This window comes from Delphinapterus leucas, chromosome 8 (genome assembly GCF_059928025.1).
Source record: "Delphinapterus leucas isolate spDelLeu-1000000601 "Yukka" chromosome 8, BTC_Dleu_Yukka2, whole genome shotgun sequence".
NCBI lineage: Eukaryota > Metazoa > Chordata > Mammalia > Artiodactyla > Monodontidae > Delphinapterus > Delphinapterus leucas.
The window spans coordinates 107586940-107601272 of record NC_143136.1 but is presented as its reverse complement, the minus strand read 5'-3'; the positions used below and the strand labels follow the sequence as shown (position 1 = coordinate 107601272).

General features: G+C 44.8%; 1 protein-coding gene across 1 annotated transcript in view; it reads left to right on the top strand.

Annotated features, from left to right (window-relative positions):
* Positions 1-14018, top strand: part of ERCC3 (ERCC excision repair 3, TFIIH core complex helicase subunit) — a 38042-nt gene extending 24024 nt beyond the window's left edge. Inside the window, exons 11-15 of the mRNA XM_022590567.2 lie at positions 3430-3526; positions 4876-4993; positions 9525-9643; positions 11826-11978; positions 13550-14018. Coding sequence (XP_022446275.1) covers positions 3430-3526; positions 4876-4993; positions 9525-9643; positions 11826-11978; positions 13550-13681 — 619 coding nt within the window. The 3' untranslated portion in view covers positions 13682-14018. The remainder of the gene's footprint in view (positions 1-3429; positions 3527-4875; positions 4994-9524; positions 9644-11825; positions 11979-13549) is intronic.
* Positions 14019-14333: the final 315 nt, after the last annotated feature.

Below are 14333 nucleotides of genomic sequence, written 5' to 3'. Positions count from 1 at the left end.
GAGATGTCATTATTCAGTCTCACACTTGATCAGTAGTTTGGCTGGGCCTCAGAATGTCAAAAGGCAGGGCCCTTTTCTTGGGGCTTCCAATGCAGCTGCTTGCAAGTCTGATGATCTGTTCTGGTGGTCCTGTGTTCCTTCTCTCAGGAATTTAGAATCTGTTTTTTCATTTTTGGAAATTTCAAAACAATATGACTAGTGTGATCTTTTTTTCTTTCATTGTGATGGACACTCAGTAGACCCTCTCAGTCTGGAAACTCGTGGCCTTCAATTCCAAGAATTTCTTTCTGTTTTTTCTTTGTTACTCATCTTCTCCGTTTTTTCTTTTCTCTCTTTTTTGAATTCCTGCTGGTCAGATGTTAGATCTTCTGGACAGCTTCTCCAATTTTCTTTTCTTTTTTCTTCTTCTTTTTTTTGGCTGTGCTGCACGGCTTGCGGGATTGGGATTGAACCCGGGCCATGGCAGTGAAAGTGCCAAGTCCCAACCACTGGACTTCCAGTGAACTCCCAATTTCTCCCATTTTTTATCCCTTTTTCTTCCAACCCTATTGAAGCTTTTGTTAATTTCCAAGAGTTCTATATCGCCAGCTGTTTTGTTTTTTGAGTAAGTACAGTGTCTTATCTGAGGCTGTTAAAGCTTTTGAAGCTTTCTTCTATTGCCTACACTGTCTCTCTTTTCTTCAGGTGTTTTGATTGTTTCAGCTCTATCTTTAGAGACCTTCTTCTGATTTTTGGTAGTCTTTGGCTCTAGTTTCTTATTTAACGGTCAGTCGCTAAAAAGCTGATCGGCCTTTGTGTATAGCTTAGCGGGTTTGCCAACCTATGGCCCTCTCCACAGCATGATCATGCAGGGACCTGGCTAGTTTGTCAAGAGATTGCCAGATTCCAGTATCTCTGGGCCTTTTCTCTTGTGCTGGAAAGTTTCTCCAGAGAAGAATCTTCTGGTCTCCTAGATACCAGCCTGTGGTGGGGGAGAGAAAAGGGAATCCCCGTCGTTTTTCACTTTCAATCTTGCTTTGCCCTCAGCTCTGCCTGAGGTCCCTAAGTGTAGACCTTCCTGTTCAGAATCTAGAAAGTAAACTTCCAGTTCTCTGCCAGGTGGGAGGACGCATGCCTGGCTGTCAGGGTTGGGGTCTGACACTTTTCCTTATGCATGTATGCTGTCGGTCCTTCTGCCTGCAATCCTACCCTACCACCCACCTTCCGAGGCAACTGGCGATTAGATCCTGAACCCTTCTGTGTTCTGTGTAGAAAATTGTCTTGTTTTGTATTGGTTTTTCCCTCCTGCTGGCTTGGGCTTCTGCTTTCTCTGGTCTACTACTTTAGTTTCCATGCCTGTATCCATCTGTTTTTCAGTTTCCACAGTTCTGCTTCCATTATTCTGCTATTACTTCTGTTCTCTTTGCCCTTGCGGGTTTGTGTTTTTTTTAATCCTTTACTACTGTCACATTAGCGTCTATTTGAGAGGGACATCAAGACAGTGCATATATTTACTGTGTCTGATTTAAGAGCCATCCTCCCTCCTATCCCCACCCCCATTCCAGTACTCCATCCTGACTCTTCCTGGAGCCTCCCTCAAGGGGGACATTCATTTGCCTGGCACTGTCAAATCTGAACCAATCTGGCATGGTGAAGGGCAGCAGGTTGTGGCTCTCTCATGGGTACTAGAATCGTAATTACAACTTTTACTTATTATCTTCTTTTTTCCTTTTATTTGGTATTTCTGGCCTTTAAGTGTATGAAGTGTTGTTGTCTGTCTCATTTTCTTGCTATACAGTGGTCCTTTGGATCCTGAGCTATGCTCCATTCTGTAACTTGGGACTGGTGTATGGCAGGGAGTCTCTGAGTTTCTGGTTTGTTTCGACCTTACTGAGAAAGAAATAGGTGTCACTAAAGTACTTTGCAGGAGAGACTCTTTGGGTTGTTTGATAGTGTGAGGTGGTGGGTAGAACATGAACTTTGGAGTCAGACACACTGGATTTGATTCCCAGCTCCTCCTCTTATTAGCTGTGTGACCTAGGGAAAGTTCTTTACCTCTCTGAACCTCCTTTTGTTCCACTGTCACATGGAGTTACCATCACCTACCTCAGAGGATTCCTGCATCTGGTAGGTGTTTAACAAATGTTAGGTCCTCTTTCCGAAGGATGGTTACCCTTCTGTTTCATTTCCTATATGAGAGAACCTTCAGAAACTTAGGGCTCACCACTATTTGAGTTGTTTTTCCTGATGACGAGCGAGGAGAAAAAGAACCACCTGAAAACCTGGGTATCAAGAGACAGGCTGTTCTGAAGAGTGCAGTTTCCCGACCTTTTTCACAGCATGACGCATACAGAAAATTAGAAGATTTGCGTGGTGCCCCGAACACTCTCACAGGCCAGGCTTGCCGTGGTTAGGGAAGCATCCAGCTGTCCCAGGCCCTGCCCAGCTTCCCCACCGGCAAGGGGGCTGCTCTCTCGGGTACACCTGTACCCAGTTTGTAGCACAGTGTTGGGAAGCACGTGTGGAGTATCAAAAGTCGTGCTTCCTGAGCCTTCCATGGGCACTGCCCGGGGATAGCTCGTGGCCTCAGTGGTGGAACAGCCACTTGGGTCAGCCTCCTTAGGCTCCTGACCCTCAGTTCCTCGTGTGTAAATTGGGAACATGAAACCTACCTTTCACAGTTTCGAGGAATATCGGCAGGCATGGATGTTTTTTTCCCAGGGTAGAACCCAGCTGCATGTTTGGTGTGGGTGGGCCCTGTATGCCTGCTAGCTGTCCTCATCGTCCTTGTCATTGTCATCGTCACCATCACTGTTATTGCTGACCCTTCGGAAACTACAAAACCACATCATTACAAGAAAAGCAGAGGAATGGCTTTGCCAGGTGCCATTGAGGTTGTCAGATAGGGTTGTACCCTTTGGCACAGAGCTGGAAACTCAAGAGAAATGTTTGTGCTTAGTGTTATAGAGGGTCCATGGGGAAAAGTCTGGAAGGGGCTCTTTTCTCCTTTCTTGGAGAATGCTTGTTTGATTAGGAAACAGTTCCTTCCAAACTTTTGTTTGCAAATAGCAATGTTTTCTTTGCTGCTCCCATTGAGCTTCGTGAAATCTAGGGGATTCTCCTTGTATAGACACTAAGCTTAGCGTGAGAGATACTGAGGCAGGAAGGAGCACAGGCCAAAAACAAAAAGGTGAAGGAGGGAATCTTGAAAAGAGTAGTGATCTGCATCTTGGCTCAGAGTGGAAAGGGTGCGGTGTGTGTGGTTTGGAAAGGCGGTGGGGAGGGTCTGTAGGCTCTCACTTTTGTGGCTCTCTTCCTGATGTTTTTGCATGACAGAGGGCTTCCTGGAAGAGAGGAACCTTGCAAGATCTCCCTTTCCCTCTGACATGCTTTCAGGATAATTGAGGAGTGATTCTGTAGTCTTCCTAACACAGCTTTGTTCTTCTCTAGACCCTATATCTATGGTCCTACATCCCAGGGAGAAAGGATGCAGATTCTCCAGAATTTCAAGCATAACCCCAAAATCAACACCATCTTCATATCCAAGGTCAGTGTGGCATGCAGCAGCCCCCGGGCCTGGGGGACACTGGATGATTTCTGGGCAGTGAATTGGTATTTGTTGAAGGAACGTCACATGTCAGTTTTCATTCCCACGTGTTCAGTGTCTGGGGGCAGAGGAACGTTGCCTGTCAGGTAGTGGAAGAAGCAGATGTACGGTTTTAATGTACATAATCTATATTCCTAACTCAAGGAGTATATAATCTAGCAAGTCCTTTTGCTTGACTTAAGTTTTTCCCACCTCTTTTTGGGATACACGAATTTTGAGTTGTATTTTCTTTATACAAGGGGGAAAAGTTCATTACCTACTATGGCAAAGGTTGGCATTTGCATAAGGTTCTCTTTGTGGCATTGGAGATTCCTGTGGGTCGTGGGCAGCTTTTGTCCTGGCTCCTGGTATGCCTTGGGGGTGGGTGGTGAGTATAAACACAATGCAGAATCATGTAGGCCCAGCTTGGTGATGGCTTTAATTTGCAGTTAGAAGTGGTGGCCCAACAGTTTAGAATAGTCATTCAGGTTAGAACAGACCCAAAGCCCAAAAGAAATGAGATTTACCTATAAAGTGATCATGGATGGGTCAAGCTTTTATTTCTGTGTCTGGGAACTTTGATGGTTGGATCCCCTCCCCACCCCCCTCCCCAAGCTAAGGCAGCTACCCAGAGTCAGAATCCAGCCCACTGCAGGCAGTGGCCCCTCCCAGGTCACGTGTCCGACCTTTGCTGTTTGCCTCAATAGCCTCCAGTTAAAATTGTGGATGGTTTTGTGCAGACCCATTTCTGTAGCAAAAAATAAGAAGAATCACTCACAGAGAGTCTGTTGATAGGGCCCTCTTGTCTCTGGGTCCCTAGCAGCCACACCAGGACTGTTGCTGAGACAGATGGTTAGGAGTCAGGTCTCGACAGCTTCTATAGGACAGCTCTTAGGAGAACATGCTAGGTCCTTAGAGGCCTGCGTGCATCTGAAGGACCCCGGTACAGATTGAAGAGGATAGGGATTGTTTTTCTGAATTACCTACAGAGCTTATTTAAATTTGAGGCCAGTTGACTTTTTTTTTTTCCCTTTTTGACTCATATATAAAAACCTTCCCAGGGCTTCCCTGGTGGCGCAGTGGTTGAGAGTCCGCCTGCCGATACAGGGGACGCGGGTTCGTGCCCTGGTCTGAGAAGATCCCACGTGCCGCGGAGCGGCTGGGCCCGTGAGCCATGGCCGCTTGAGCCTGCGCGTCCAGAGCCTGTGCTCTGCAACGGGAGAGGCCACAACAGTGAGAGGCCCGCGTACCGCAAAAAAAAAAAAAAAAAAAAAAAACTTCCCAGACTCACAGCTGGTTCATTTCTATAGGTGGGTGACACATCGTTTGATCTGCCAGAAGCAAATGTTCTCATTCAGATCTCATCTCATGGTGGCTCCCGGCGGCAGGAGGCCCAGAGGCTGGGGCGAGTGCTCCGAGCAAAAAAAGGTACCTTCTGCTCCAGGCGGTCTGTCTTTTCAAACCACTTCCGTCAGGTGTCTGTGAGGGTGAGCCTGTGCTCCTGGGCTAGGTAGACCCTGAAGGGGATGGACGGGGGTCCCAAAGCAAGGACCAAGGTCTCCTTGGCCATTGTTATTTCTCATGTGCTGGGGTTGAGCATGTGGACGTTTTCCATGGCAGCTGTCTGGAGGTCACAGTCTGAGCTGAGTGTTTGTGTTGGTAGATAGAGGAGCCAGGTAAGACAAGGAAACAATTGAATTCAGAGTGCGTGATGGTGTAGATGTAGAAGGCAGAAAGCAGAGCAGAGACCACCAGTGCAAGTGTAGGAGCTGGCAGCTGTCCCCTGAACCTTGAGTTAAGAGTAAGGGGAGGGCTTGGTAGGAGCAGCTTGGGCAGCCACAAGGTGGATACCTTGCTCATAACCTGTGAAGAGTGGTCCCTTGAGTGGCAGTTTACAGCAGGGACATCACAAGCTCAGTGAATGAGGAAGCAAGAGTCATGCTTCCTCTGCTTGTTAACTGCAGTAAAGGAGCCCAGAACCCAATCATGGGCAGAGTAGAGACTGACGTTTCTGCTAAGAGATGGCATCCTCTTAGCAGACCAGGCAGGTCCTAAAACAAGGACACAGGCCCTGTCCTCAAGGAATTCACTAATCTTAGGAAGAACTTGGACTGCTAGGATGTTTGAAAGTGACAGGATTAGTGGGCAGGTGTTGTAATTGTACTGCGTTTGAGTATGTTTAGGAAACAGCTAATTGATTGTGTTTGAAATGGAGACAGGGCAAGTTAGTGGAAATAGCAAACATGGACTTGGGCACCAGACCAACTGTGTGACCTTGGGCAAGTAATTTGACCCTCTGAGCTTTGGTTTCTCATCCAAAGTTGGAGTGACAATCCTTACCTTGCAGGACTGTTAATAATGAGGAATAAGAGTACATAACAGAATATAATAGACTGCTGGATAAATCTGACTAGCATATATGAAAGTGTCTCATTACTTATTCCTTACTCATCACACACAAAGCTAATTTGAAAATCCCTTTGAATTTGATTGGAATTTTGTTTTTTAAATACTGTTTGACTCATTTTACAAGGCCAGTATTACCCTGATGCCAAAGCCAGAAAAGTTTACTACAGAAAAGAAAATGACAGGCCAATATCCAATGAATACAGTTGTAAAAATCCTCAATAAAATACTAGCAAACCAAATTCAGCATCATATTAGAAGGATCATTCACCATGATCAAGTGGGATTTATACCTGGGATGCAAAGGAGGTTCACCATATGCAAATCAATAAATGTGATATATCACATTAATAGAATTAAAGACAAGATCATATGATCATTTCAATGGATGCAGAAAAAGCATTTGACAAAATTCAACATCTGTTCATGATAAAAACTCTTAACAAATTAGGTATAGGAGGAAAGTACCTCAACATAACAAAGGCCGTATATGACAAGCCCACAGCTAACCTCATACTTAATAGTGAAAGATTTGAAAGCTTTTCCTCTAAGATCAGGAACAAGACAAGGGTGCCCAGTCTCACCAGTCCTATTCAACATTGTACTGGAAGTCCTAACCAAAGCAGTTAGGTAAGAAAAAGATATAGAAAGCATCAGAATTGGAAAAGAAGTAAAATTTTCTCTATTTGCAGGTGACATGATTTCATACATAGAAAATCCAGAAGACTTTACCAAAAAAAAACTGTTAGATCTATTCAATGAATTTGGTAAAGTTTCAGGATTCAAACTTTACAAAAATCAGTAGTGTTTCTGTACACTAATGACAAATTATCTAAAAAAGAAATAAAATGATTCCATTTACAATAGCATCCAAAACAATAAAATATTGGGGACTTCCCTGGCAGTCTAGTGGTTAAGACTCCGAGCTGCAGGGGGCACGGGTTCAATCCCTGGTCGGGGAACTAAGGTCCCACATGCCACGCAGCCAAAAAACAAACAACAACAAAAAGAACCCATAATAAAATATTTAGGAATAAATTTAACCAAGGAGGTGAAAGAGCTCTACACCGAAAACTACAAGACATTGATGAGAGAAATGTAAGAAGATAAATGGAAAGTATCCTTTGTTTATGGAGTGGAAGAATTAAAATTGTTAAAATATCTATACTACCCAAAGCCGTCTGTAGATTCAATGCAATCCCTATCAAGACTCCAGTGGCATTTTTAACAGAAGTAAAAATAACAATCCTAAAATTTTTGTGGAACCACAAAAGACCCCAAATAGCCAAAGCAAGTTCTGAGAAAGAAGAACAAAGCAGGAGGCATCGCACTTCTGATTTTAAGTTATATGATAAAGCTGTGGTCATCAAAAGAGTATGTTACTGGCATAAAAACAGACTTATAGATCAGTGGAACACAATCCAGAGCCCAGAAATTAAACCCATGCATATATGGTCAACTAATATTTGACAAGAGAGCCAAGAATACCCAGTGGAGAAAAGATAGTCTCTTTAATAAACGGTGCTGGGAAAATTGGATATCCACATGTGAAAGGATGAAATTACCCCTGTCTTACACCACTAGCAAAAATTGACTCAAAATGGATTAAAGACTTAAATGTAAGGCTGGAAACCATACAACTTCTAAAGGAAAACAAAGGAAAAATGCTCCTTGACATGGGTCTTGGCAGTGTTTTTTTTTGGATATTACACCTAAAGCTTAAGCAACAAAATAAAAAATAAGTGGACTACATCAAACTAAAAAGCTTCTTCGCAGCAAAAGGAATGATCGACAAAATGAAAAGGCAATGTATGGAATGGGAGAAAATATTTGCAAATCGTATATCTGATAAGGGGTTAATAGCCAAAATAAATGAAGACCTTATACAACTCAATAGCAAAAAAACCAAATAATCCAATCAAAAACTGGGCAAAAGACCTGAACAGACATTTTTTCCAAAGAAGATTTACAAATAGCCAACAGGTACATGAAAAGGTGCTAAACATCACTAATTATTAGGGAAATGTAAATCAAAACTACAATGATGGATGTGAACTAAACTCACCGAGGTAATCATTTCACAATATATGTAAGTCAAATCATTATGCTGTGTACCTTAAACTTATATAGCACTATATGTCAATTTTATCTCAATAAAACAAAGGGAGAAAAAGGAAAATATTTGATATAATATACTTAGCCCTTTTCTTTGCATCTCTGAACTCTTGTAAGACAAGGAAACAGTTGAATTCAGAGGCAGTACACAGATACTTAACTTACTGACATTTGAACTGTGAAGCAAAAATATTCAGATTTTCCTGCAGGATCAGATTTTATAGGCTACAGTATTTTCTGTCCTAGTTACTATGATAATTCTGTTACTGGGTTTTCTCTCTGAACCTTTTTTATTAAAGTAGTTTTAGCATAATGTTTTCAAAAGGTTTATCCATATTGTAGCATGTATTAGTACTTCATTCTTTTTTATTGCTGAATAATAGTCCACTGTATAGACATACCACTTTTTTTGATTATTAGTTTTTAAATTTTATTTATCTTTTGGCTGTGTTGGGTCTTTGTTGCTGCATGTAGGCTCTCTCTAGTTGCGTCGAGCAGGGGCTACTCTTCATTGCGGTGCATGGGCTTCTCATTGTGGTGGTTTCTGTTGTTGTGGAGCACGGCCTCTAGGGCGTGTGGGCTTCAGTAGTTGTGGCTCTCGGGCTCTAGAGCGCAGGCTCAGTAGTTGTGGTGCACAGGCTTAGTTGCTCCACGGCATGTGGGATCTTCCTGGACCAGGGCTCGAACCTGTGACCCCTGCATTGGCAGGTGGATTCTTAACCACTGCTCCACCAGGGAAGTCCCTGGACATACCACTTTTTAAAATTCATTTATGGACATTTGGATTGTTTCCACTTTCTGGCTCTTAGAATAATGTTTGGGTCATGTAGTAACTTTATGTTTAACATTTTAATAAACTGTCAGACTGTTTCCAAAGTGGTTGTACCATTTTCCATTCTCACCAACAGTGTATGAGCCTTTCAGTTTCTCCACATCTCCTTGACAACAACCGTAATCATCGTTTTTCATTCTAGTCATCCTAGTGTGTGCCAGGTAGTATTTTGTCATGGTTTTGACTTGCATTTCCCTGATGACTAATGATATTGAGCTTTTTTCATGTGCTCATTGACACGTGAATCTTCTTTTTATATCTTCTTTGGGGAACTGTCTGTTCAGATCCTTTGTCCTTTTTATAATTGGTTTATTTGTCTTTTCATTGTTGAGTTGTAATAGTTTTTTGTATTCCCTAGATTCAAATCTCTTATCAGATATGCTTTGTAAATGTTTTCCCCAATTCTGTGGGTTGTCTTTTCACTTCCTTGATGGTGTCCTTTGAAGCACAAAAGTTTTTAATTTTGATGAAGTCCTCGTGCAGAATCAGGGCAATGGCCCCTCTGACTGCAGAGCTCTCCCACTGCAGTACTTGCTTTTGAACCCTGGACCCTTAGTTCCTGCCGTTCTAATAGCTAATATTGTCCTTTTATGTGCCCTCCTCCAGGGATGGTCGCAGAGGAGTACAATGCCTTCTTCTACTCGCTGGTGTCCCAGGACACACAGGAAATGGCTTACTCAACCAAGCGACAGAGGTTCTTGGTAGATCAAGGTTACAGCTTTAAGGTATGTCAGCATTTGGTCTCTGGTTGGAGTAGGACCGAGGCTTTTTTGTACCCAGCCCTCCATGAGAAGTGGGGGGCCGCTGTCAGCATGACCAGGGGACAGATTTCAGGCAGGCACAGGACATTGGGGGACATGAGGGTACCTTTGTCCTTGCATGAATTGTGGGGAGCTTTGAAGGAAAAATGTTGTGCAGGATCCCTCCTGTTTCCAACTTCTCACAGTGAATGGTCAAAGAATGGGGCCTCTGAAGTAAGAGGCCTGTGGAGTCTCAGCTTGTTAACTTTTTACAGTTGTCTTGAAGAGAAAACATTAGATGTTGGTGGGAAAATGTGCTCGCCTAGTAGGACTCGAGATGAAGGAACTGTGGCTATCACTGTGTTAGTCTAAGCCCCTCGGGGTTACTTTCTCAGGGGGTGCCCCCTCCAGGTAGCTGGGAGAGTCTGCCCTTAGTCATCTGGTAAGCCTGGGCCTCAGTGGGCCTCACAGACATCAGAACCATCCATGTACTGTAAATCTGGTATTTTAATAGTTTGGGAAATTCTGAAGCTTTGGCGAACTTTCATTGGCTAAGGCATTTGCTTTCTTTCCTATTGACACAAATACTAAGTTTTTGTTAGGATTTAGTGTCCCAAAGGGTTTTTACTTGTGGTAGTGGGTGGAGGGTGCTGGAAGCAAGGGATTAAAAGGATATCTTAGAACATATAAGTTCCCAGGTTCTTGTTTGTGAAAGACTGTAGGCTGCCTTTTCAGATACTTTAGATTGTATCTTTTTCAAATTGGTTTAGGGCAGAACTAATTAGGGAACTAATAGAGTTCCCTTTATTAGCCTTAGAAAAGAGGACAGGGTTGTCTGATCCCTCCCCTTTTAGTCAGAGGCAGTGACACTTTTCAGACTTCTCATGCTGAACTCTAGTTCAGGACACTTGGGACAGTTTTCCAAAGGATTTTCATTTCGACCTTTTTATCCCTCTGTGTAACGTTCGAGCTGATAATAGCATCCATACCTCCTGATTCCCAGGAGAGTCGTAAGGGTAAGAGAAGCAGCGAATCAGGAAGTGCTCTGGGTTCTTTGATGGGTGAGCTTGACAACATGGTACCTGAGCACATGGTTGTCTGTGTTGGTTGGAGCTGCCTTTGCCTTCCTCACCTCCAGGGCTGCCTGCTGAGAGCAGCCAGGTTAGGGTTCCCAGAATCTGGACCCTGGTGATCAGGCCAGGGCAGAAGTGTCTCGTATCTGTACTCCAGATCTGTGGCCACCTGAAGGGTGCAGCCAGATACTTCTAGGAATTTTCTTTTAATTAAAATTATGAGAAGAATGAGAGAGAGAGAGAGAGAGACGAAAAGAAGTTCCTTTTCTGACTCACCAGTCCCCAGCCTTTTTGGTGCCAGGGACTGGTTTCATGGAAGACAATTTTTCCACAGACCGGTGGGGAGAGGGGGTAATGCGAGCGATGCGGGGGGGATGGTCCAGGCAGTAATGTGAGCCGTGGGGAGCGGCAGATGAAGCTTCGCTGGTTCTCCTGCCGCTCGCCTCCTGCTGTGCGGCCCGGTTCCTGACAGGCCACGGACCAGTACTGGTCCTCAGCCCAGGGGTTGGGGACCCTGCTATACGTAATTAATCCAAGCTTTCTGCAGAGATAGGTAGGCCTTGTAGTAAGTTATCTCCAAAGAAATGAAAACCAAATCTCCACCATGCTTTTATCTTTCTCTTTTGGAAGAAAAATCTTATAAATCCATTCTTAATATCATATCATTTATAAGTGTCCCTCCTGCTGGAAGCCCTGGGTGCCAAGCCTGGAGGTTGAAGGCCTTTTTAAAGGTCAGCCGGCTGTGCCTTTCGGTTTTTGGTCCTTTGTTTACCTGGTGCAAGGTGGGAAAACTACCAGAATGGTTGTTTTAAGATTGCCAAGATTCCTGTTGATCTTCTGTAAGTGATCATTTAGCTGCCATGTGTTGGGAGCAGAGTTTTCTAGAATTTCCTGAACCTCTCCTGCCTTGCAGTCATTAGTTAAGCTCCTTGTTGACAGTGGCTCTGAGGCTGGTCTCTGCACTGCCTAAGAGGAGCTCTCCGTTATTAGCCACCTGCTCTGCTGGGCCTGAGGGGGCAAGTGACCAGACCAGGTGAGCCCAGGAGAAGGCGGGCGGGTCCAGGGAGAGAAAACAAGAGGGTTCTGCGCTGCAGGTGATCACAAAGCTTGCCAACATGGAGGAGGAGGAGTTGGCATTTTCAACAAAAGAGGAGCAACAGCAACTCTTACAGAAGGTCCTGGCAGCCTCTGACCTGGATGCTGAGGAGGAGGTGGTGGCGGGAGAACTTGGCTCCAAATCCAGCCAGGTGAGTTGAGTGGGTGAGGCCCCAGATGTCAGTTCTCCCGAAGGACAGCATCTTAGACACACATACGCCTGCACAGTCCTTTGTGTGTATGTGCCTGTGTGATTTTCTTAAGAACTTGGAGACTAGAGAAGAGAATCGAAAACACCCCTGCTAACTGTACTGTGCGCGTCTGTCTTGTTTTATGTGTCTGAGCACACGGCGGGTGTGGTTGGTCTCCTGCTCTGTTCACATAGCAGTCTGGCGTAAGTATTTGTTAGTATTTGGATGTGGGAGCCCAGGCTCTGCCTAGGGTGGCTACTGGAAGGAGCGTGATGGATCTGGGGCTGCCTTTTTGGCCTTGGGCGCGTCACCTTATCCCTGGCTTCCTCCTCAGTAATGAAACTGAGCCTTCCAGGCTGTAAAATGGGTCTGAGAATCAACTCGTATTGTAGTTTCGTTCTCTGAAAATGCGCAACTTTTTAGTTCTCTGAAAATGCGCAACTTTTCAGTTATTCTGCACATACTTCTTGAATGCCTGCTATGTGCCAGGCAAATATAATACAGTATGACTAATGAAAGTATCATTATGAGGAATTCTTACTATCAGGCCCTTCCAAGGAGAGAAGTACCGTTTCATCAGGTGCCTTTGAAACTAAGTTGGTGTTAGAGCTGGAAAGTGAGCAATGGCTGGAACAAGGGAAGAAGGAAGCAGTGTCACCAGGGAGGTGCTGCCCTCCCCGCAGCCTGAGACCTTTCTGTCCCCAGACCTGGGGGTTAGGGGCTGGGCCTCCTCCTGGGCACTCTCCACGGGAGCCCAGGGAAACTTCCTGTTTCTGTGTCTGAAGGTGGTGTCTAGTCAATTCCACCTCACAGTGGGTCACCCAGGGTGAGGCTGTGCAAGGCGTGGCTTCAGTGCCTGTCTGTGTACCTTGTTTGGAATCTGGTGCGAGTGCTGTCCCAGGCTCGGGGTCAGACCCTTGACTTGTGTGATTTCTGTTCATACCACACATGTCAAGCAGATGTGGTTATCCCCATTTTACAGATGAGTTCATTGAGGTGCAGACATTCAGTATTTGCCCAAGGCCACCCAGTGAGACACAGAGCCAAGATTCAGGCCCAGGGCTAGAAAGGATTTCCAGTTGATTCAAAGACTTATGATGGGGTCTCAGGAGATTTTGAGGGACTCCTGCCCTCACTGTTAAAATTCCGTTTAGAAATTGTCATTAAGAGAGGCAGGGTGGTGTATGGCTAGGTGCAGGGAATCTGAAGCTGACTGCCTGGGTTCAAGTCCCATCTGTTTAAGAGTTATGTGATCTTGGACAAATACTTCATTTCTCTGTGCCTGTTTCCTCTTCTGTAAGATGGGGATTATAATGGTTGTGAGGATTAGATGAGGTAAGACATGTAAATAAGTATAAGCTGCTTAGAACAATGCCTGAGACATACTAAGTGGTCAGGAAGTGTTATTTTAAAAATAATAAAATCTATGAAACTTTTACAAGTTTTATAAATTTATCTTATTATGATTATAAATGTTATAGGAGGAGGGTGTTTTGCTTTGTAAACTAATGGTGGGCCGGGTCGCCCTGCAGGTGTCTCGGCGCTTCGGCACGATGAGCTCCATGTCTGGGGCCGATGACACAGTGTACATGGAGTACCACTCGTCACGGAGCAAGGCTTCCACTAAGCACGTGCACCCGCTTTTCAAGCGCTTCAGGAAATGATGCCCATAGGGTCACGTAGGTAAAACTTGGGTGCCTAGCGCCAGCATTGGAAAGGGATTTTAAACATAGCATTTTCTTTCCACATCTGCGTTCTTTCCAATAGCATCGGCCAAACCAATCCAGATTCAGTATCTGTTGACTGTGTTGAAGAAAATGCATCAAGAGCTTGATTCTGTCTTCCTGGGCATTCCAGGGTTTGAAAGTGGGAGTGGGGGGACTGTATTTTTTGTTTTTTTCAGACGGGCAGTGGTCATTCCTGTACATAAAATTTTGTAATATTTAGGTGTATTTATCTTAATGTTCTCCTGAATAAACGGCACTGGGATGTTTAACCACTCTTCATCGTATGCCTTGTTCTTACACCTTGTCACAGGCATGGGCTATGTCTAGATGACAAACCTCCATCAGGGCTCCACTTGGTGGCAGGCCCAGAGGAATTAGACGGGGCCCATCCACAGGGAGCACCGGAGAGACGAGAAGACTTGCCCGTTAGTGTGCAGCGTTGACAGGGGACGGTGGTCCAGAGCGACGGAGGAGCTTGAGCAGTTTGCAGTGCTGCCTGGCCCCTCCCTGTTCAGCTCAGGTGGGTTCCATGGGAGGCACCGCAGCTGTAGGTCCTCTAGGTCACCCGAAGGCCATCACCTTCGTAGGG